The sequence below is a fragment of the Hypanus sabinus genome, chromosome 27, assembly GCF_030144855.1.
Source record: "Hypanus sabinus isolate sHypSab1 chromosome 27, sHypSab1.hap1, whole genome shotgun sequence".
Lineage (NCBI taxonomy): Eukaryota > Metazoa > Chordata > Chondrichthyes > Myliobatiformes > Dasyatidae > Hypanus > Hypanus sabinus.
In genome coordinates, this window is record NC_082732.1 from 43,894,302 (window position 1) to 43,919,613 (window position 25,312).

The 25,312-nt window shown below is 46.1% G+C and overlaps 1 protein-coding gene across 23 annotated transcripts in view; it reads right to left on the bottom strand.

The window, feature by feature from the left end:
* rap1gapa (RAP1 GTPase activating protein a) overlaps window positions 1-25,312 on the bottom strand; it is a 448,318-nt gene that overhangs the window by 111,828 nt on the left and 311,178 nt on the right. For 18 of the 23 annotated variants that reach the window (XM_059952366.1, XM_059952382.1, XM_059952368.1 and 15 more), the window contains 2 exons: window positions 15,502-15,537; window positions 7,185-7,232 (listed from right to left, as the gene is read on the bottom strand). In XM_059952366.1, the coding sequence (XP_059808349.1) occupies window positions 7,185-7,232; window positions 15,502-15,537 (84 nt within the window). Of the gene's footprint in view, window positions 1-7,184; window positions 7,233-15,501; window positions 15,538-25,312 lie in introns of those variants that run through there. The other 5 variants (XM_059952367.1, XM_059952372.1, XM_059952365.1 and 2 more) reach the window with 2 other exon arrangements.

The window sequence follows — 25,312 nt, forward strand, 5'->3', positions numbered from 1 at the left end:
TAATTTGACATGGGAACGGAAACTGGAGTGATAGGGCGGAGAATGGGGCAGTTGGTACGGAACTAACGCTGTGAGTAGCGAGTCTGTGAGGAAGGACAGGCAGGGAGATGAGTCGCAATGTAAAAGGGGGACAAAAATCATAAAGTGTGATGAATACAGGACTGAACACATTATATTTGTATGCACACAGTATACAAAGTAAGGAAGTTAGATATTGGCAGATAAGACATCGTGGTAATGTCTGAGTCGTGGCAAAGATCAGAGATTAAAATCCAAGGATACCCATTGTATCAAAAGGACAGGGAAGTAGGCGGAAAGGGTGGGGTTTGGTAATAAAATGAAAGCAAATCATTAGAAAGATGTTGCATAGGATCAGAAGGTATAGAATCCTTACGGACAGTTAAGAAACTGTGGGTAAAAAGAACCTGGTGGGAGGGTCTCTGAACCACAGCCGGCAAGTGGGCTACAAATTACAATGGCAGATGGAAATCACACGTCAAAAGGAAAATGCTACAACAGTTATGGGGGGAATTTCAATATGCAGGTAGATTGGGAAAATCAGGATGGTGCTGGATCCTGAGAGAGAGAATTTGTAGAATGTCAACAAGATGGCTTGTTAGAGCAGCTTGTTATTAAGCCCACTAGGGGAAAGGCTATTCTTGTTTGGGCATTGTCTAATGAAGCAGATTTGATTAGGGATCTCAAGGTAAGGGAACCCTAGGAGGCAGTGCCCATAATGTGATAGACTTCGTCCTGCAATTTGAGAGGGAAAAGCTAAAGTCAGATGCATCAGTATTACAGTAAAGTAAAGGGATTTACACAAGCAGGAGAAAGAAGCAGTGTGGTGAACTACATATACCTGTCTGGACACGCCCTCTGCTGACTGCTCCTGTGGCTCCTCCCACAGACCCCTGTATAAAGGCGATTGAGGCCTGAGCCCGGCCCTCAGTCTCCAGGATGTAGTATGGTGGTCAACTACTGCTTGTTCTTTCTTCCAGTCAATAATAGCCGATATCTCCACTTCATGTCTCAGAGAGAGTTATTGATGGTGCATCAAGCAGGCCAAAGTTGACTGGAAGGGAACACTAGCAGGAATGGCAGCAGAGCAGCAATGGTTGGAGTTACTGGGAACAATTCGGAAGGCACAGGATAGATACATCCCAAAGAAGTGGTAGGATTCTAAAGGGAGGATGATGCTCCCGTGGCTGTCAAGTGCAGTCAGAAACAACATAAAAGCCAAAGAGAGGGCACATAATAGATCAAAAATTAGTGAGAAATTAGAGAATTGAGGGTCTTTTAAAACCAGCAGAGGGAAACTGTAAAAGCCATTAGGATGGGAAAGATAAAATATGAAGGTAAGCTAGCTAATAATATCAAAGAGGATACCAAAAGATTTTTTCAGATATATAAAGAGCAAAAGAGAGGCAAGAGTGGATACTGGACCACTGGAAAATGACGCTGGAGAGGTAGTAATGGGGAACAAGGAAATGCGGACAAACTAAATAAGTATTTTATATCCATCTTCACTGTGGAAGACACCAGCAAAATGCTGGATGGCTGAGAGTGTTAGGGGGTAGGAGTGCAATTGCTATTACTTGGGAGAAGGTGCTTGTAATGCAGAAAGGTCTGAAGGTAGATAGTCACCTGGACCAGATGGACCACACCCTAAGGTTCTGAAAAAGGTAGCTGAAGAGATTATGGACATGTTAGTAATGATCATTTAAGAATCACTAGATTCTGAGATGGTTTTTGGAGGACTGGAAAATTGCAAATGTCACTCTGGTCTTCAAGGATGCACAGGGGCAGGAGGACAGAAATTAGCCAGTTAGACTGACTTCAGTGGTTGGGAAGTTGTTGGAGATGATTATTAAGGATGAGGTACAGGGTGCTTGGAGGCATGTGACAAAATAGTCCGTAGTCAACACGGTTTCCTGAAGGAAAACTCACCTGACAAATCTGTTGGAATTCTTTGAGGAAGTAACAAGCAGGATAGACAAAGGAGAATCTGTGGATATTGTGTACTTGGATTTTCAGAAGGCCTTTGACAAGGTGCCACATATGAGGCTGTTTAATAAATTACAGGAAAGATACTAGCATGCATAGAGGATTGGCTGATTGGCAGGAGACAAAGAGTGGGAGTAAAGGGAGCTTTTTCCAATTGGCTGCCAGTGACTACAACTATTCCACAGGGGCTGGTGTTGGCACCACTTTCCATGTTGTTTGTCAATGATTTGGACATCGGAATTGATGGCTTTGTGGCCAAGTTCGCAGATGATATGGAGATAGGTGGAGGGGCGGCTAGTGTTGAGGAAGCAATGGGGCACAGAACGACTTAAGACAGATTAGGAAAATGGGCAAAGAAGTGTCAGGAAGTGTGCGGTCGTGCACTTCGGTAGAGTGAACAAAAGTGTAGACATTTTTGAAATGTGCAGAAGATTCAAAAATCCGAGGTGCAAAGGGACTTGGGAGTCCTCATATAGGATCCCCTAAAGGTTAACTTGCAGGTTAAGTCAGTGGTGAGGAAGGCAAATGCAATGTTTGTATTCATTTCAAGAGGGCTTAATATAAAAGCAAGGGTGTAATGATGAGGTGTAATGCTGGAGAGGCCTCACTTGGAGTATTGTGAGCAGTTTTGGACCCCTTGTCTAAGAAAGGATGTGCTGACATTGGAGAGGATTCAGAAGAGATTCACGAGAATTATCCCAGGAATGAAAGGGTTAACATATGAGAAGCCCGTTCTCACTGGAATTTAGAAGAATGAGGGGTATTTCATTGAAACAGATCTAATATTCAAAAGTCTAGATAGAGCGGAAGTGGAGAGGATGCTTCCTATAGTGGGGGAGTTGAGGACTAGAGGGCGCAGCCTTAGAATAGAGGGGCATCTATTTAGAACAGAGAGGAGGTGAAATTTCTCTACCCGGAGGGTGGTGAATCTGTGGAATTCATTGCCACATGTGGCTGTGAAGGCCAAGTCATTGGGTATAGTTAAAATAGATGTTGAAAATTTCTTGACTAATCAGGGCATGAAAGGTTACAGGAGAAGGCATGAAATATCGAGAGGGAAAACAGATAGCCATGATGAAATGGTGGAGCAGATCCAATGGGCTGAATGGACTAATTCTATCTGTTCCTATCTGTTATTGTCTTATACATTTCAGGGGTAGAAGCTATTTCTTGGTTGTTAGTGTCCTGAATGTGTGATTAATTCAAGATCACTTCTCTTTCCAAATTTTAGTTCTATTAATTCTGAATTTGATAAACTGAACACAATAAACATACACTCAGTGGCCAAGTTATTGGGTACAGATCCAAGATTTAAGATTATTTCATTCTCTTTTAAACTTGTGTACTGCAAATGACATTAAACAATCCAGAATCTTGAATCCAGGAGTGGAAGCTGGCGTGGTTTTCTGCTGTTATAGCCTATCTATTTCAAAATTTGACATATTGTGCATTCAGAGATGCTCCTCTGCACACCACTGTTGTAACGTGTGGTTATTTGAGTTACTGTCACCTTCCTGTCAGCTTGAACCAGTCTGGTCATTCTCCTCTCACCTCTCTCATTAGTAAGTCATTTTCACCCACAAAACTGCCACTTACTGGATGTTTTTTGCTTGTCACACCATTTTCTTTAAACTCCAGAGAAGAGGTTCCCAACCTTTTATACTCCATGGACCGAAACTATAAAGAAAGGGGCCCATGGACCCCAGGTTGAGAACCCCTGCTCTGGAGACTGTTGTGTATGAAAATCCCAGAAGATCAGCAGTTTCTGAGATACTCAAACCACCCCGTCTGGCACCAACAATCACTCCACAGTCAAAGTCACTTAGATCACATTCCTCCCCCATTCTGATGTTTGGTCTAAACAACAACTGAACCTCTTGACCATGTCTGCATGCTTTTATGCACTGCGATGCTGCCACGTGATTGGCTGATTAGATATTTGCAATAGTGAGGTCTACAGGTGTACCTAATAACGTGGCCACTAAGTGTAGATTACAGCATGGCATTTTTGACTTTGTAGAGTATCAGTTTCTATCTGCTGGTACTAACTGTTCTCCCTGTAATATATGAAGTGTGAATGATATTAGAAGCTGTTGCATGAATCTCAAGTGAATTCTTAATTACCTAATAAACTATCATTACTACTTTGCAACTTGGAGAAATAACTCTGGCTGCTGGCTAGTCTTGATGCAGGGTTTGTCTGGAAACCTCAACAATTCCTTTCTCCCCCAGCAGATGCTGCTCGACCCACTGAGTCCCTGCTGCAGACTGTTTATTGTATCAGAGGTCTCTTGTGCCCTCTTGAAGAGACAATTGTAGGCAGAATTGGATCCTTTTTTCAGTAAAATATTTTAATATTAAGTGGATTTTTTTTTTTTTGGAGATGTTTATTTTGGTAGTTCAGTTGTGATCTTAGGACACAGAACTCTACAGTACAGCCAGACCCTTCAGCCCACAACATTGTGCTGACCTTTTAACCTACTGTAAGAGCAATCTAACCCTTCCCTCCTACATAGATCTCCATTTTTATAATCATCCCTGTGCTTATTTACGAAACTATTAAATATCCCTAATGTATCTGCCTCTACCATCAACCCTTGCACCCACCATTCTGTGTGTAAATAAACTTACCTCTGATATCGCCCCTATACTTTTCTCCAATCAACTTAAAATTATGCTCCCTTTGTATAAGCCACTTCCACCCTGGGGAAAAAAGTCTCTAGCTGTCCACTCTCTCTAAGCCCCTCATCATCTTTTACACATCTATCAAGTCACCTCTCATCCTCCATCTAATGAGAAAAGCCCTAGCCTGCTTAGCCTATCTTGACCTTAGTTATGTGGTTAATTTGCATTTAACAAACATATAAAATGTGAATGGATAAGATTACAAGGGACAGGGTGTTCTTTGAGGAGCTAACGAAGAAAAGTGACATGAGTAGAGAGATAGATATGGTTTATATAGAATTTAGTAAGGCTTTTGACAAGTTCCTGCATGGTAATCTGGTCTAGAAAGTTAGGGTACAGGGGATCTGAGGTAGCAAACTGGATCAAAAAGTCCAAAAGTCAGAAGTAGAAGCATGATGGCCAATTTCGGAAGACTGGAGACGTGTTGGAGGATTGTCCGTGTGTGTGTGGGTGGGTGGAAGGGAGGTTTGGAGGGAGGAAGGGGGCTTTTGTTGTTCTGTTGCTTGCTGTGCTCTGACAACCAAGCCCAGCTCCAGGCCTCCACGTGTGGCTGATCTACTCAGCCCAGCAGAACCACTTCTACTGACAGGAGAAGAGGCAAAAGCGGGTTACTGTGCCTCACTTCGGGCAGATGGGGCTCACCAGTCATGGTTGGCAGCTCATCTAGGAGAAGGAAAACTCTGATCTCAAACCTCCGCTGACTTGTGGCTACACCCACTCTTAGGGGAGGTTTCAGGAGCAAATCCAGAGAATAAATCTGGAGTTGGAATCCTTAAGGCAATTCTGCGTTGAGTTCAACACTGACTGGCAACTCCTGTGATGCTGCTGGAGCCAAAGTCTATCAGTCTCTGCCGTTCCTTTGGATTCATCAGCTGGTGCACGGGCAACAGCTTGCTCCCCACATTGTACTGCCCTGGTTCGTGCAGATGTAGACAGCTACAATGCATAATCAATGGTCGACACGACCGATGGAGACCGCCACCACCACAGACAACATGAAAAAGTGAAGAAAGTTTTGTAAGGATCTGGCAAGACTAGGTCCTTTGGAGAGTTGAGTAGAGTGGCAAGAGGTGGAATTTAATCTGGACAAGTGTGAGGTGATGCATGATAGGAGATCCAATTCTGGTTGGACATAGAGAGTAAATGGCAGGAACCTTGGGAATGTCGGGGTGGAAGTCTGTAGACTATTGCAAGTGGAGACCCAAGTGGTGGATGTGGGTTTAGTTGTAACATTTAAGAGAAGTTTGGATGGGTACAGGGATGGAAAGGGTACAGAGGGATATGATCCATGTATAGGTAGAAAGAACTAGTCTGAAGATCAGGTCAGCATGGATTAGATGGGCCAAAGGGCCTGTTTCTGTGCTGTATGACTCTAGATACAAAATGGCACCTGGTCAAATCTCAGCATCAATTTGCAGAGAGCAAAATCACGTGAGATGGGAAGACGGTTAGAAAGGTACATAAATATTAATGGGGAATCTGGGGGGGAGCTTCTTCACTCGGGGGGGGTTGGGGTGGAGAGAGTGTGGAACAAACTGGTAGCAGAAGTGGTGGATAATGGGTTCATTTGTAAGATTCAAGAGATCTTTAGACAAGTACATGATTAGGAGGAGTCAATGGGACCAGGAAGAAGTTTGGATGGGTACATGAATGGGAGGGGTATGGAGGGCTATGGACCACGTGTGGGTGAATGGGATCAGGCACAGACTAGATGGGCTGAATGGTTAATGTAGGAAGAGCTTTTGAAGGCCCAGAGCTTGTACTCACTGCTGTTTAGAAGAATGAAGGGGATCTCACTGAAACCTATCAAAAATTGAAAGGCCCAGACAGAGTGGATGTGGAGAAGATATTTCCTGTCGTCTGGGAGAATACGACCAGAGGGAACAGACTCAAAATAGAGCCTTAGAACAGAGATGAGGAGGAATTTCTTCAGCCAGAATGTGGTGAATCTGTGGAATTCATTGCCACAGGAGGCTGTGGAGGCCAATTCATTGGGTATATTTGAAGCAGAGGTTGATAGGTTCTTGATTAGTAAGGGACTGAAAGATTAGGGGGAGAATGGGGTTGAGAGGGGCAATAAATCCACCATGATGGAATGGTGGAGCAGACTCGATGGGCTGAATGTCTTTGGTCATATAAAGGGCTTGTTTCCCTGTTTCTGTGCTGTAGTGCTCTATGACACTGGAACTAGAAGCAATTACCTTTACCGGCACAGAGATTGGATGGCTCTTACATGCCAAGACTCGGATAGCACATTGGTGTTGAGCCAGGCACAGACTGGGGAGAAGGGATTCTAGCACAGTTTAACAAACTTTGCACTCCCAGGGTCAATCCATGGTCCCTAATCCCAAACAGCAAATCTCTACCTCTTCCCAAACCTTTCACAGCTGCTTTCTCTGATGTCGAGGACACACCAGCCAATTCTTAACCCTACCACCTTGCCTGGAGTTATCTCGGGAAGAGTTTGAGCAAAGATGCCAGTGGACAGCACGTACTTTGAGAGGCGGTGGAAGAGGGCATCTCTGTTCGTCCATTCTGCATCCCTGGATGGTCATGTTGCATGAGCAGGAAGCGAGGGAAAGAGAAAGAACATTACATCAATAATGTACAAATACCAATCAGTAGGCAAATCTCTTCCTAGTCAAATCTACGCTTTGCATTGGTAATCAGCAGTGGTTACAACAGACACAAAAGGATAATTTTACATCAGGGTCACAACGGACAAAGGGTGTGTTTCATTGAGGGCAAACTAACAGGGCATTGATTTCAGACCAGCCCAGTACCAGCTGCCCAAGACCACCCTTTTCAGCAGCGATTTATGCACCTGTGCTATGGTTCAAGGACATCTTCAAAAGGCAGTCTCAAAGAGACGGTATCCGTCATTAAGCACAGCCACTACCAGGACGTGCCCTTTTCTCATCACCACCGTCAGGGAGGAGTCAAAGAAATGCACACTCAACATTTCAGCAACAGCTTCTTCCCCTCCAACAACAGACTTCTGAATGGACAGCAGACCCATTTACTCGATATATTTTGCTTTACTTTTGCACTATTTAACTAACTTAATTTATATATGATTGTAAATTATACATTTTCTTTTATTATTATGTATTGCAACTTACTACAGTTACAAAAGAAGAAATTTCCTGAATATATCAGTGATATCAAACCTCATTCTGTTGTCTTGGATCCAAAAGCTCTTTGAAAGTCAAGAATGGGGTATAAAACTTGTTGGTGATGATTGTTTCATTAAGTGATACAAAAGTGGGAAATGAACAGGACGGAGGAGCCCGGAAAGCAAGGAAATGACAATGGAAAAAGTAGTTCAGAAACTGGAGAAAATCTGCAGATGCTGGAAATCCGAGCAACACACACAAAATGCTGGAGGAACTCAGCAGGTCAGGCAGCGTCTGTGGAAAAGAGTACAGTCGACGTTTCGGGCTGAAACCCTTCAGCAGGAAAAAGCAGATATGGTCATCTCTTATTTGGACTGGAGATAATCACATTCCAATGATAAAAATTAACCTATAAAATAGCCAGATTCGACGGTGAGACTCCTATCTCTTATTTGGACTGGAGATAATCACATTCCAATGATAAAAATTAACCTATAAAATAGCCAGATTCAACGGTGAGACTCCTATCGAAAACTAAGAAGCTTCCTTCTGGGAAAATGCCAAACAGACTGTTCCGTAATTTCTGGAAAATTCTCAGAACAGTTACATGTAGGTAATTATAGGTGATACATAAAAATACAAGCAGACAAAGGAAAGTTAAACTACAAGAAATATAACAATTTTACAGCCCCTCCAACAGTTGCTAAGTAGAGGTGGGCTTGAAGTGGGAGGATCAAGTTCAAATTTGAGTTTTTTGTCATCTGACTGCGCATATATACAACCAAATGAAACAATGTTCCTGTGAACCATGGTGCACCCACAAAACGTATAACTCACACAGCACATAATACAAAGTATCATCATAAATAAGGCAATAAAACATAATTCAAAACGCATGAAGTGCACAGCACAGGTAAACAGCTCGCTGTCATAGTGATGAGACATCGGTGATGGCAGGGTGATCTTCAGTCTCACAGCCTGAGTGAGGGAAGAAGCTGTTACCCGGTGTGGCAATCCTCGTCCCGGAATTCCTGACGCAGTGCGGCAAAGAGATTGTGGGATGGGTGGTAGGGACCTTCAACAATGATTTGTCTGTAATGCTCCTGGTGAATGTCACAAATGGGTGGGGGGAAGGTTGGAGAACCCCCCCAGCTGCTGATCACTGTCGGGAGAAACACTTCTGCTGCCTCTGACTGTAAGATGGTCTCCGCGTTCCATCAGCCCCATGCAGCCGATTTACCCGCCAGTACAGGTCAGCGAGAAAGGTCAATGCCTGCAGTCTACCACCACAGCACGACTTGTACCAGCAGCAATACATCACACACTGTCAGGTTTTAATGTTAAAACCACCATCTTTATTAGTATCTACTTATAATAGTAACTGAAACGAAATAAACAGAAGTTAACAGTGTTATGCATATATATGTGTGTGTGTGTGTGGCTCCCAAACAATCAAGCTTAGGAACAATTCTTAAAGTCTTAAGATTCAGGTGGCAAAGTAGAAAGGTTCGGTAATCCACGGAATAGATGATGGGAGAGAGATTTGTAATCCAGGATAGAGAGAAGGTGATTATGTCAAATTCCACAAGTTCCCCACTGGGTAAACAGAATAACAGTCGAAGATCCTGTCCATCAAGTAGTTCCGAAAACTACTCCGAAATATCACCAGGTGGCAGCCACAGGAGTATCGTCTTCGAGTGGCTACCACAGAACACCCCGATTCCAGGTCAGGGGTCAACAAAAATGATACCACAGGACACTCCAACAAATCCACACGTATGGATTATACGAAGTGACAGTCACACATCTGTTGAGCACTGCATGCCGCTAATCAACCCAATCTTTTGGGCAGAGTAGAGTATGGAACTCCCATTCGTGACGACGGCAACAAACTGGAGTTCCAATAGCTTTTCCAGTCTCCCCCCTCTCTCTCTCGGTTTAAGTGCGCAGCAGGCTGCCACAGTTTGTGACTGACGTCACAGTCCTGCCTCGCTCAGGCACTCTTAAAGTAAGAGCCTGTGTTTCTCGTAACAGCGTCCAGGACAAAGAAACAGGCTGGAAATATCATTGCGGACAGTTCCCACCCTGCAAACTGCCTTTTCCCAAATCTCCCTTCTGGAAAGCATTATAGGGCTAATAAAACAAGAGTTTCACACCATCTTAAAAGTTTTTTTCCGCTGGGAAGTTAATCTGATCAACCCTTCTAGTTAGGCCTCCCCCACCCCCTTTATCTATTACCCTCATCCCTGAACTGTAAACACTTTAAACCAATTTTTATAATCTGTTCACATTGTAAATATCTGCTGGTATTTACGTATTTATGCACGTTTTATTCCATATCTGTCCTTGACCTCTAACTTTGGGATGGTGCGGTAGCATAGTGGTTAGCACAACATTTTACAGTATAAGCAACCCAGACTCAGTCCCCGGCTCTGCCTGTAAGGAGCTCGTACATTCTCCCTGCAACTGCATGGGTTTCCACCCACATTTCAAAGGAATACCAGCTGGGAGATTAACTGCTTGCTGTAAATTGTCCTGTGATTAGGCTGGGATTAAACTGGATGATTGCTGGACGGTGTGACTGGAAGGGTTGGAAGGGGCTAATCCACACTGTATGCCAATAAATACCAATTTAAAAACTTTCATTCTGCTCCTATGCCTATGGTCTTATTTTTTATATAATTCTTTATTCTTTATAATTGTTGAAAGTTGTTTCAGGTTGCATGTCAACACACCACAGCAAATTCCTAATAAATAAGACATAGGAGCAAAGTTTGCCCATTCGGCCCATTGAGTCTGCTCCACCATCTATCATGGCTGATTAACCCCATTCTCCGGCCCTCTCCCTTTAACATTTGATGCCCTTACTAATCATGAACTGATAAATCTCTCCTTTAAATATATTCAGTGACTTGACCTCCACAGCCGCCTGGGACAATGAATTCCACAGATTCACAAGCCTCTGGCTAAAGAAATTTCTCTCATCTCTGTTCTGAAGGGACATCCTTGTATCCTGGGGCTGTGCTGTCTGTCCTGGACCCTCTGTAGGAAACATCCTCTCCATGCCCACTCTATTTAGGTCTTTCAATATTTGGTAGTTTTCAATGAGATCAATTCACCCTTGACCTTTTCCACTGGGCATGCCCTGACCTCTGCCCCAAAAGATAATATGGACCTCACTCTTCACCCCATTAAACCTAATATCCTCTTCCATTTCAACTCCTTCTGAAGTCAATTGTACTCTCACTCTCACCCTCTTCATACTCCCAACCAGTTCACTCCATCTCTACATAACAATCAGTAAGGTCATATGGGTTGCTACTAGTTCCTCCTCAATAATAACAACAGAACAACATCAAAACAACAGCAGCAAAACAGACCCATTCCCACCCATTCACTTCCAACCCCAGGACGGGCCGTCTGCGGACCTCCAACCTCAGACTGACTGTCTCTCCAACCCCAGGACGGGCCGTCTGCGGACCTCCAACCTCAGACTGACTGTCTCTCCAACCCCAGGTCAGGCCGTCTGCGGACCTCCAACCTCAGACTGACTGTCTCTCCAACCCCAGGACAGGCCATCTGCGGACCTCCAACCTCAGACTGACTGTCTCTCCAACCCCAGGACAGGCCGTCTGCGGACCTCCAACCTCAGACTGACTGTCTCTCCAACCCCAGGTCAGGCCGTCTGCGGACCTCCAACCTCAGACTGACTGTCTCTCCAACCCCAGGACAGGTCATCTGCGGACCTCCAACCTCAGACTGACTGTCTCTCCAACCCCAGGTCAGGCCATCTGCGGACCTCCAACCTCAGACTGACTGTCTCTCCAACCCCAGGTCAGGCCGTCTGCGGACCTCCAACCTCAGACTGACTGTCTCTCCAACCCCAGGTCAGGCCGTCTGCGGACCTCCAACCTCAGACTGACTGTCTCTCCAACCCCAGGACAGGTCGTCTGCGGACCTCCAATCTCAGACTGACTGACTCTCCAACCCCAGGACAGGCTGTCTGCGGACCTCCAACCTCAGATTGACTCTGTACCTCCAACCCCAGGTCAGGCCGTCTGCGGACCTCCAACCTCAGACTGACTGTCTCTCCAACCCCAGGTCAGGCCGTCTGCGGACCTCCAACCTCAGACTGACTCTGTACCTCCAACCCCAGGACAGGTCATCTGTGGACCTCCAACCTCAGACTGACTAACTCTCCAACCCCAGGACAGGTCGTCTGCGGACCTCCAACCTCAGACTGACTGTCTCTCCAACCCCAGGTCAGGCCGTCTGCGGACCTCCAACCTCAGACTGACTGTCTCTCCAACCCCAGGACAGGTCGTCTGCGGACCTCCAACCTCAGACTGACTCTGTACCTCCAACCCCAGGACAGGTCATCTGTGGACCTCCAACCTCAGACTGACTAACTCTCCAACCCCAGGACAGGTCGTCTGCGGACCTCCAACCTCAGACTGACTGTCTCTCCAACCCCAGGTCAGGCCGTCTGCGGACCTCCAACCTCAGACTGACTGTCTCTCCAACCCCAGGACAGGTCGTCTGCGGACCTCCAACCTCAGACTGACTCTGTACCTCCAACCCCAGGACAGGTCATCTGTGGACCTCCAACCTCAGACTGACTAACTCTCCAACCCCAGGACAGGTCGTCTGCGGACCTCCAACCTCAGACTGACTGTCTCTCCAACCCCAGGTCAGGCCGTCTGCGGACCTCCAACCTCAGACTGACTGTCTCTCCAACCCCAGGACAGGTCGTCTGCGGACCTCCAACCTCAGACTGACTGTCTCTCCAACCCCAGGACAGGTCGTCTGTGGACCTCCAACCTCAGACTGACTCTGTACCTCCAACCCCTGGTCAGGCCGTCTGCGGACCTCCAACCTCAGACTGACTGTCTCTCCAACCCCAGGACAGGTCGTCTGCGGACCTCCAACCTCAGACTGACTGTCTCTCCAACCCCAGGTCAGGCCGTCTGCGGACCTCCAACCTCAGACTGACTCTGTACCTCCAACCCCAAGATGGGCTGACTCTGGGCCTCCAGCATCCATGTTGCACCATTAAAATCAGCTCAACTCATTTGCAGAGTAAGATGTACATGGTATTGTAGGTGGACTGCAATTTTTTGTTCACTGAGCTCTTTCTGAGGAGCTTTGGAGGCTCATTGAGTAGACCAGAAGCTGTGGAACAGGATTAATGACCAATTAATCCTTAGTTCAATTTAAACGTGACAAAGAGCAACACTGTGCTCTGAATTTCATCAGGAGTTGGAACTGGCAGAAAGACCCCGAGCCTGCCTACACATGTTCTCTGCCTACCTAATGATTCTTGCAAAAGTCTTGAAACTCTTCGTCAGGAATGGCAAACGTTTTTGAGAGCGCGTGTCCAAATTCTAAAAAATTCTCTTGCATGCCATGGTAATGCTGAGCAGAGATTATCGTTGATTATTGAAATACTATCAGTAATTGTGGACTATTTTAAGGTAAAAAGATGAGATCTGTTGCTTATTTATGTGTTTTCATTGTTTCACTATTAATATGTGTATAACAGAGAGACAAATAAATGAATCATTTTAGAAAAGCTTTTTAAAATTATTAATCTTTTAAAAATACAATTAAAAATTGTTTCTAAATATGGCTGGTGCAGGCACATTGGGCCGGAAGGGCCTATCAGAAACATAGAAACAGAAAATAGGTGCAGGAGTAGGCCATTTGGCCCTTTGAGCCTGCACCGCCGTTCAGTATGATCATGGCTGATCATCCAACTCAGAACCCTGTACCTGCTTTCTCTCCATACCCCCTGATCCCTTTAGCCACAAGAGCCATATCTAACATCCTCTTAAATATAGCCAATGAACTGGCCTCAACTGTTTCCTGTGGCAGAGAATTCCACAGATTCACCACTCTCTGTGTGAAGAAGTTTTTCCTCATCTCGGTCCTAAAAGGCTTCCCCTTTATCCTTTAACTGTGACCCCTTGTTCTGGACTTCCCCAACATCGGAAACGATCTTCCTGCATCTAACCTGTCCAATCCCTTTAGAATTTTATACGTTTCAATAAGATCCCCCTCAATCTTCTAAATTCCAGTGAGTATGAGCCTAGTCGATCCAGTCTTTCTTCATATGAAAGTCCTGCCATCCCAGGAATCAATCTGGTGAACCTTCTCTGTACTCCCTCTATGGCAAGAATGTTTTTCCTCAGATTAGGGGACCAGAACTGCACACAATATTCTAGGTGCGGTCTCACCAAGTACAACTGCAGTAGAACCTCTCTGCTCCTGTACTCAAATCCTTTTGCTATGAATGCCAACATACCATTTGCCATTTTCACTGCCTGCTGTACCTGCATGCCCACCTTCAATGACTGGTGTACAATGACACCCTGGTCTCGTTGCACCTCCCCTTTTCCTAATCGGCCACTGGTCAGATAATAATCTATTTTCCTGTTCTTGCAACCAAAGTGGATAACCTCACATTTATCCACATTAAATTGCATCTGCCATGAATTTGCCCACTCACCTAACCTATTCAAGTCACCCTGCATCCTCTTAGCATCCTCCTCACAGCTAACACCGCCGCCCAGCTTTGTGTCATCCGCAAACTTGGAGATGCTGCATTTAATTCCCCCGTCTAAATCATTAATATATATTGTAAACAACTGGGTTCCCAACACTGAGCCTTGCGGTACCCCACTAGTCACCGCCTGCCATTCTCAAAAGGTCCCGTTTACTCCCACTCTTTGCTTCCTGTCTGCCAACCAATTCTCTATCCACATCAATACCATACCCCCCAATACCGTGTGCTTTAAGTTTGCACACTAATCTCCTGTGTGGGACCTTGTCAAAAGCCTTTTGAAAATCTAAATATACCACATCCACTGGCTCTCCCCTATCCACTCTACTAGTTATATCTTCAAAAAATTCTATAAGATTCGTCAGACATAATTTTCCCTTCACAAATCCATGCTGACTTTGTCCGATGATTTCACCCATTTCCAAATGTGCTGTTATCACATCTTTGATAACCGACTCTAACATTACTGCGCTGTATCTCTAAATTCAAAAAAAGCTTTATCCAAGTCGGGTTTTTCTGCAACTTGGGCCAAGCTGGTGTGAGATGCTCCCTATGAAAACATCTCACCGCTGTCAGGTTGTGACAAATCATTCCCTGCTTTATTTGGCGCTGAAGATAATCGTTAAGTATCTTTTTATTATGGGTGGGGTATAAAGATTGATGGGCATGCTGTGTGCCAACAAAACTTGCAAGGATTCAAAGTACATTTATTATCAAAGTGTGTATGCAGTATACAGCCCTGAGTTTCATCTGCCCACAGAAACAAAGAAAACCATGGAACCCGTTCAAAGAAAAACATCAAACCTCCTGCCACCACATGCAAAAATAAAAACAATTTCCACAAATGGCAAAAAAAAGATGAGCGAGAAACACAGAATATAAAACTCCGACCCACAAAGTCAATGAAAGAGTCCAGGCAAATTCAGTTTTGCTCAGTTCAATCGAGCACCATGTCGTTCGTTGTCTGCAGGCCACCCCAAACAAAATCGCCCAAAATAGCAACAACAAAAGGCGCCACCAGAAACACATCACATTTCAAACACATGCGACGTCCTGGGCACATGTGCCATAGGTTTGCCACCCCTGGCTATACTGCACTTCAAAGCAATTTTGAGATTTTCGGTAGTTCCGTACCTGCATCTTTTCAATCATTTCAAAAAAGTCCGTGTTCTGAAAGAGAAAAGAACAGGCAGTTAGTTTGAGGGGAAGTAAAGTCATAATGGAGAGACTGTACTGAGCACACGATGCTGACGGAACTCAGCCAGCCAGGCAGCGTCTGTTGGGGGAAATATGGAGTCAACATTTCCGAAGTGCATTGCTCAAGATTTTCAGCATCTACAGAACAGCGTATGTTTTTATTTTACTGCATTGGAGGTGACATCTGTGAGAGTACACAGGAAACAGAACAATGCACATTGCTCTAATTGATCAAATCCCACACCTCAGGCTTCAGCACAACATCTTTGGCTGTTGTTCCAACATATACACAAGAGTTTCTCAGATGGTGGAAATCCAGAGCAACACACAGAAAATGCTGGAAGAACTCAGCAGGTCAGGCAGCATCTATGGAAAGGAATAAACAGTCAATTGGGCCAAGTTCCTTTACTGTGTTCCAGATTACAAGTGAGATGTCAAACTGAGGCCTTGTCTCCCTGGATGTAAAAATTACACACCATATTGAAGATCTGAATCCTGGTCAAATCCTGGTCAAAACTCAGTGACCAGAGCAGAAAACAGAATACTCAATAATCAGTGAACTGTGTTTGTGACAGTTAAAAAAACACCGAGAGGATCACCGGGGGTTCCCTCCCACCTAATTGTGACATTTATCGGGAGAGTTGCAGACGAAGGGCCTGAATCATTGTTGAGGATTCCTACCACCCATCCCACAATCTCTTTGACCCACTAGGGAGGAGGTACAGGAGCATCAGGACTAGGAAGGCCAGACTTGGTAACAGCTTCTTCCCTCAGCCTGAACCCTCTGCCAGCACTGAGGTCTAGTCACTAGGATAGCGAGCTGTTTACTGTATACCCTTGCTGTGCACTATGTGCACAGGGAATTATATTTTATTAACTTGTGGCAATATTTTGTTTCATGTGCTGTGTGTGTGATATGTGTTTTGTGGGTGCACTGTGCTCTGGAGGAAGGTTGTTTCGTTTGGCTGTATACATGTACAGGCAGATGACAAAAAACTTGAAGAAAGTGGGGAATCTGGAGCAACGCGCACAAAGTGCTGGAGAAACTCAGTGGGTCAGTCAGCATCTGTGGAGGGAGCTGGACAGCTGGTTTTAGGTTGAGATCATGTTACAGTACAGACCCTTCGGCCCACGATGTTGTACCGACCTTTTAATCTACTCTAAGATCAATCTAACCCTTACCTCCACAAAGCCCTCCATTTTTCTATCTTCCATCTTCCTATCTAAGTGTCTCTTAAATATTCCTAATGTACCTGCCCCTGCCACCACCGTGCTGGTGTGTCCCAGACCAGCACTTGCTTTGTAAAAAAAACTTGCACTCACATCCCCACTATACTTTCCCCCAATCACCTTAAAATTATGTCCCCTCATATTAGCCATTTCCGTCCTGGGAAAAAGTCTCTGGCTGTACACTCAATCTAAGTCTCTTATCATCTTGTACACCTCTATCAAGTCACCTCTTACTTTTGTTCAATCCAAATAGGAAAGCTGCAACTTGCTCAAACTTTCCTTATAAGGTGTGCCTCACCAGAACTGCTGATGGTCCAAATGAAGGCCTCAACCCAAACGTCAACTGTCCATTTCCTCTGGCAATTGCTATCTGACCCATATGGAACGACTATTTCTGGGAGTTAGTCGTGTTATCTACACTGTACTTTTATCTTGTCTTACCAATGCTCCCAAACATTTTGCAATATCCTGTGGTGACAGAAGTACTTTTAATGATGGGCTACATTTTATAACTCAGAGATCACGGTAGCATAGTAGTTAGTGCGACACTATTACAGCTCAGGGTGTCGGAGTTCAGAGTTCAATTCCAGTGCGCTCTGTAAGCGGGCTTCCTCTGGGTGCTCCGGTCTCCTCCCACATTCCAAAGATGTCCCGGCGGGTAGGTTAATTGGTCATTGTAAACTATCCTGTGATTAAGCTCAGGTTAAATTGGTGGATTGCTGGACATCATAGGGTGAAGGGCTGAAGGGCCTGCTCTCTTCACAGACAGACTGACAGACAGGGTCTGCTCCATCGTGGTCTCTACCGTTAGCATTTCCCTTACACTTCTTGTAAGAATTTATGCTGGCACATTTTTATAGAACACTACAGCACAGTACAGACCCTTCAGCCTACAATGTTGTGTCAACCTTTTAACCCAAGTTCAACCAACCCTTCCCTCCTTCATTGCCCTTCATCCTGAGCCTATGTAAGAATTTCCTAAAAGGCTCTACTGCTACCCTGGCAGGGCTTTCTTCAGATTATTTCTTCTTCTGACAAAGCTTCTATATTTGTCAGTCCCCCTCTTGCATCTGATCTCACAGATTCTTCTTGGCAATCTGACTCACATGCAGAAGAATGTAAAGGAGAAAAGCAGCTGGAGGAAGTTTGGCCACTTGCTCTAATCGGTCACTCAAGATTTCAGATAGAAGATTCAAGACTCAAGTTTACTTGACACCATACATACAGTGAACTGCATCGTTTGTGTTAACATCTAACGCACAGGAGGGTGTACTGGGGGCAGCCCACAAGTATCACCACACACTTTGGTGCCAACATAGCACGTCCACAATGTTCAGCAGAACACAACACAGAACAAAATAAAAACAGCAAAAACAAGGCCCATTCCTCCCTCCCACCTACGCATCTTCACAGTCCTTTATCCCCAGGACAGGCCTCGGTGGGCACGGACTCAAGTCTGCAGACACCAGGCAATGACAATCCCAGAGGACTCACGGAGAATTGCAGTCTCTCAGCTGAGTTCGATCAGTTTATTCCAGACAGAATGTTGGGGACTTTTGAATATTAAGAGATTTGACTCCAATCCTGTAACGTTCAAAAGTCCATGACGTTCTGTTTTGAATTAACTCCTCGGCTGCAGCCCATGGGCTTCGACAGCTAGCCTTCTGATTTGCCCTCAGGTCAAAATCCCAGGACACGCTACACACAACACTAGGCCTCGAACTCCAGTCTCAGTCGACTCACAAACCTTGGGAGTCAGCAGAACAGAAATTTCATTTGGGGCCACAACTGATCTTTCACCTCAGCAGCAGTCTCCTGCATTAAACACACATCCCCCAAAACCCTTAATGTTCAAAAGTCCCACAGCATTTCTGTCTTGAATAAACTCAAGAACACAGACTTCATGTCTTTCTTAGGCAGATTATTCCAAAAACAAATCCACTTTTCTCTGACTATAGAAATCGGAGTCCTGAATAGCGAGCAATTTTTGGGATTGTTAGCCCTGGTTCCAGACACCTCAGAGTCTGGAATCTGGAGAATAGTGGCTTAGCATAACTAGATGGGCCAAAGGGCCTACATCTGCACTGCAGTACTCTATGACTTTAAAACTTCTGATGCAATAAACAATCTGCTGGAGGAGCTTTGGGTGAGTGGAATCTGTTCAGAGAAAGGAATTATTGATTTTTGGGTCGAGACCCTGTAGGGATATTTGCTGCACACCTCTGTCAGTCAGCTAATTTCTTAACTTCTCACCACATCATTCATCCTTCTCCAGATCCGAAGCTGTGAATCCTCCATCCAACCCACACAATCCCCACTCCAGGCTCAGAATATATTGCAATAAGGAAATTAAATCAGGCCCCCCGGTTGTCAGACTGTTTTCGTAGCTTCTGGACCTTCTACTGAGATACTTTCTCAGTCTGTGTGCTGCAAAGTTATAGAATGTGTAGTGGTGGGCAAAAGTCTATGTGTTTATAGCTAAGGTGCTTAGACTTTGCCCAGTACTACTGCCACAAAAAGAAACAAATGTCATGACATGCACTTCGGAAGGACAAACCAAGGTAGAACATACAAGGTAAATGGTAGGACAGTGAGGAGTGCAGTAGAACAGAGGGATCTGGGAATACAGATTCAAAATTCCCTAAAAGTGGCGTCACAGGTAGATAGGGTAGTAAAGAGAGCTTTTGGTACATTGGCCTTTATAAATCTAAGTACTGAGTATAAGAGTTGGAATGTTATGGTGAGGTTGTATAAGGCATTGGTGAGGCTGAATTTGGAGTATTGTATGCAGTTTTGGTCACTGAATTACAGGAAGGATATTAATAAGGTTGAAAGAGTGCAGAGAAGGTTTACAAGGATGTTGCCGGGGCTTGAGAAACTGAGTTACAGAGAAAGGTTGAATAGGTTAGGACTTTATTCCCTGGAGCATAGAAAAATGAGGGGTGATTTGATGGAGGTTTATAAAATTATGATTGGTATAGATAGACTGAATGCAAGCAGGCTTTTTCCACTGAGGCTAGGGGAGAAAAAAAACCCAGAGGACATGGGTTAAGGATGAAGGGGGAAAAGTTTAAAGGGAACATTACGGGGGGCTTCTTCACACAGAGAGTGGTGGGAGTGTGGAATGAGCTGCCAGATGACGTGGTGAATGCGGGCTCACTTTTAACATTTAAGAAAAACTTGGACAGGTACATGGATGAGAGGGGTATGATGGGATATGATCTAGTTGCAGGTCAGTAGGACTAGGCAGGAAAATGGTTTGGCACAGCCAAGAAAGGCCAAAAGGCCTGTTTCTGTGCTGTAATGTTCTATGGTTCTATGGACATATGTGAGTGATGATAAACCTGATTCTGTTAAGGGTTTCTGTTGTGGACTGAGAGTGGGAAGGGGGCGGGGAGACGGAAATCAAGATTGGGAAGAGGGGAAGGGAGGGGAGGAAGGAGCAGGAAGCACCAGAGAGATATTCTGAAATGATCAATAAACTAATTGTTTGGAATCAAGTGACCTTGCCTGGTGTCTCAGGGCTGGGTGTGTCTGCACCCATGCCACCCCCTTTGGCTCTGCCACCTGTCCCACACCCCTCCCGCAGTGCTCCACCCTCACCATTCCCAACATCCTTTGCTCCCACCAGATGGACAAACTCGCTCCCCACTCCATGTTGACAAATACAGTACTGTGCAAACGTCTTGGGCATTCTAGTTACATATGCAGTATGTGCCTAAACCCTTAGCACAGTGCAGGTCTTTCAGGCCACTGTGTTGTGCCAGCCTTTTAACCTTCTCTAAGATCAATCTAGTCCTTCCTGCTCTGATAGCCCTCCATTTTCCCATCACCCATGTGCCTTTCTAATAGGCTCGTAAATGTCTCTGATGTACCTGGCTCTGCAGGGTGTCCCACACCCCCACCACTCTCTGTGAAACACCTAACTCTGACACTCCACCCACTTTTACTTTCCTCCAATCACCTTAAAATAATGCCCCCTCATATCAGCCACCTCTGCCCCGGGAAGAAGTCTCCAGCTGTCCTCTTGATCTATGCCCCTTATCATTTTGTACACAGCTATCAATTCTCCTCTCATCCTCATTCTTCACTCTGTGCTTCACTCAGCCTACCCTCATCAGACATGCTCTCCAGTCCAGGCAGTGCTATGAGTGAGACGACTCCCTGTGGAATGAGAAGGATGGAGGAAAGGAGGGCAATAGCCTGCTGCTGAACATTGGGACATTACACCAACACAGAGGATGCTAGAGAAACTCTCCAGTCAGGCAGCATGCATGGAAGGAAACGTGCTCCCCAGATTTTAAAAACTTGAAGATTTTTCAAGATTAGTTTTATGTGTCATATGTACAAATTGGGTGGTGGGGTGGAGATGCATCTCTACCAAAGGAGGCGTAAGGCACTCCTTGCCTCCGCTAGCCTGCATGTCACCCTTAGGCAAGGTGTAGCACCAGCTTAGCCCCAGATCAAGGTCACATTTAACCATGGGAGCAGGTGGTGGATGGCCGTATGAGCAGCTGGTGCACATCACAAATCCTGGTTTTGCAATCCCTGACGCCAGGCAGACAATCTCTGAAGAGTATTGATAATGGCTGGGGCTACACATCCTATAAAAACACTGCCCAGAAGGCAGCAAACCATTTCCATAGAAAAATATGCCAAGAACAATCATGGTTAAAGACATTGATGGCCCAGGTCATACGACACGGCACAAAGAGACGATGTTGTACGTCACGGCACAAAGAGACGATGTCGTACGTCACGGCACAAAGTGACGATGTAATATGACACGGCACAAAGAGACGATGTCGTACGTCACGGCACAAAGAGACGATGTCGTACGTCACGGCACAAAGAGACGATGTCGTACGTCACGGCACAAAGAGACGATGTCGTACGTCACGGCACAAAGAGACGATGTCGTACGTCACGGCACAAAGAGACGATGTCGTACGTCACGGCACAAAGTGACGATGTCGTACGTCACGGCACAAAGTGACGATGTCGTACGTCACGGCACAAAGAGACGATGTCGTACGTCACGGCACAAAGTGACCATGTAATATGACACGGCACAAAGTGACCATGTCGTACGTCACGGCACAAAGTGACGATGTAATATGACACGGCACAAAGAGACGATGTCGTACGTCACGGCACAAAGTGACCATGTAATATGACACGGCACAAAGAGACGATGTCGTACGTCACGGCACAAAGAGACGATGTCGTACGTCACGGCACAAAGTGACCATGTAATACGTCACGGCACAAAGTGACGATGTCGTACGACACGGCACAAAGAGACGATGTCGTACGTCACGGCACAAAGTGACCATGTAATATGACACGGCACAAAGTGACCATGTCGTACGTCACGGCACAAAGTGACGATGTAATATGACACGGCACAAAGAGACGATGTCGTACGTCACGGCACAAAGTGACCATGTAATATGACACGGCACAAAGAGACGATGTCGTACGTCACGGCACAAAGAGACGATGTCGTACGTCACGGCACAAAGTGACCATGTAATATGACACGGCACAAAGAGACGATGTCGTACGTCACGGCACAAAGTGACGATGTCGTACGTCACGGCACAAAGAGACGATGTCGTACGTCACGGCACAAAGTGACGATGTCGTACGTCACGGCACAAAGAGACGATGTCGTACGACACGGCACAAAGAGATGATGTCGTACGTCACAGCACAAAGAGATGATGTCGTACGACACGGCACAAAGAGACGATGTAATATGACACGGCACAAAGAGACGATGTCGTACGTCACGGCACAAAGAGACGATGTCATACGACACGGCACAAAGTGACGATGTAATATGACACGGCACAAAGTGACCATGTAATACGACACGGCACAAAGAGACGATGTCGTACGTCACAGCACAAAGAGACGATGTCGTACGTCACGGCAGAAAGTGACGATGTCGTACGTCACGGCACAAAGAGACGATGTCGTACGTCACGGCACAAAGAGACGATGTCGTACGTCACGGCAGAAAGTGACGATGTCGTACGACACGGCACAAAGTGACGATGTCGTACGTCACGGCACAAAGTGACGATGTCGTACGTCACGGCACAAAGAGACGATGTCGTACGTCACGGCACAAAGTGACGATGTCGTACGACACGGCACAAAGAGACGATGTCGTACGTCACGGCACAAAGAGACGATGTCGTACGACACGGCACAAAGAGACGATGTCGTACGTCACGGCACAAAGAGACGATGTCGTACGTCACGGCACAAAGAGACGATGTCGTACGTCACGGCACAAAGAGACGATGTCGTACGTCACGGCACAAAGTGACGATGTCGTACGTCACGGCACAAAGAGACGATGTCGTACGTCACGGCACAAAGAGACGATGTCGTACGTCACGGCACAAAGAGACGATGTAATATGACACGGCACAAAGTGACCATGTAATACGACACGGCACAAAGAGACGATGTCGTACGTCACGGCACAAAGTGACGATGTCGTACGTCACGGCAGAAAGTGACGATGTCGTACGACACGGCACAAAGAGACGATGTCGTACGTCACGGCACAAAGAGACGATGTCGTACGTCACGGCACAAAGAGACGATGTCGTACGTCACGGCACAAAGAGACGATGTCGTACGTCACGGCACAAAGAGACGATGTCGTACGACACGGCACAAAGAGACGATGTCGTACGTCACGGCACAAAGAGACGATGTCGTACGTCACGGCACAAAGAGACGATGTCGTACGACACGGCACAAAGAGACGATGTCGTACGTCACGGCACAAAGAGACGATGTCGTACGTCACGGCACAAAGTGACGATGTCGTACGTCACGGCACAAAGTGACGATGTCGTACGTCACGGCACAAAGAGACGATGTCGTACGTCACGGCACAAAGAGACGATGTCGTACGTCACGGCACAAAGAGACGATGTCGTACGACACGGCACAAAGAGACGATGTCGTACGTCACGGCACAAAGAGACGATGTCGTACGACACGGCACAAAGAGACGATGTCGTACGTCACGGCACAAAGTGACGATGTCGTACGTCACGGCAGAAAGTGACGATGTCGTACGTCACGGCACAAAGAGACGATGTCGTACGTCACGGCACAAAGAGACGATGTCGTACGTCACGGCACAAAGAGACGATGTCGTACGTCACGGCACAAAGTGACGATGTCGTACGTCACGGCACAAAGAGACGATGTCGTACGTCACGGCACAAAGAGACGATGTCGTACGTCACGGCACAAAGAGACGATGTCGTACGTCACGGCACAAAGAGACGATGTCGTACGTCACGGCACAAAGTGACCATGTAATATGACACGGCACAAAGTGACCATGTCGTACGTCACGGCACAAAGAGACGATGTCGTACGTCACGGCACAAAGTGACCATGTAATATGACACGGCACAAAGTGACCATGTCGTACGTCACGGCACAAAGTGACGATGTAATATGACACGGCACAAAGAGACGATGTCGTACGTCACGGCACAAAGTGACCATGTAATATGACACGGCACAAAGAGACGATGTCGTACGTCACGGCACAAAGAGACGATGTCGTACGTCACGGCACAAAGTGACCATGTAATATGACACGGCACAAAGAGACGATGTCGTACGTCACGGCACAAAGTGACCATGTAATATGACACGGCACAAAGAGACGATGTCGTACGTCACGGCACAAAGTGACCATGTAATACGTCACGGCACAAAGAGACGATGTCGTACGTCACGGCACAAAGTGACCATGTAATATGACACGGCACAAAGTGACCATGTCGTACGTCACGGCACAAAGTGACGATGTAATATGACACGGCACAAAGAGACGATGTCGTACGTCACGGCACAAAGTGACCATGTAATATGACACGGCACAAAGAGACGATGTCGTACGTCACGGCACAAAGAGACGATGTCGTACGTCACGGCACAAAGTGACCATGTAATATGACACGGCACAAAGAGACGATGTCGTACGTCACGGCACAAAGTGACGATGTCATACGACACGGCACAAAGAGACGATGTCGTACGTCACGGCACAAAGAGACGATGTCGTACGTCACGGCACAAAGAGACGATGTAATATGACACGGCACAAAGAGACGATGTCGTACGTCACGGCACAAAGAGACGATGTCGTACGTCACGGCACAAAGAGACGATGTCGTACGTCACGGCACAAAGAGACGATGTCGTACGTCACGGCACAAAGAGACGATGTCGTACGTCACGGCACAAAGAGACGATGTAATATGACACGGCACAAAGAGACGATGTCGTACGTCACGGCACAAAGAGACGATGTCGTACGTCACGGCACAAAGAGACGATGTAATATGACACGGCACAAAGTGACGATGTCGTACGTCACGGCACAAAGAGACGATGTCGTACGTCACGGCACAAAGAGACGATGTCGTACGTCACGGCACAAAGAGACGATGTCGTACGTCACGGCACA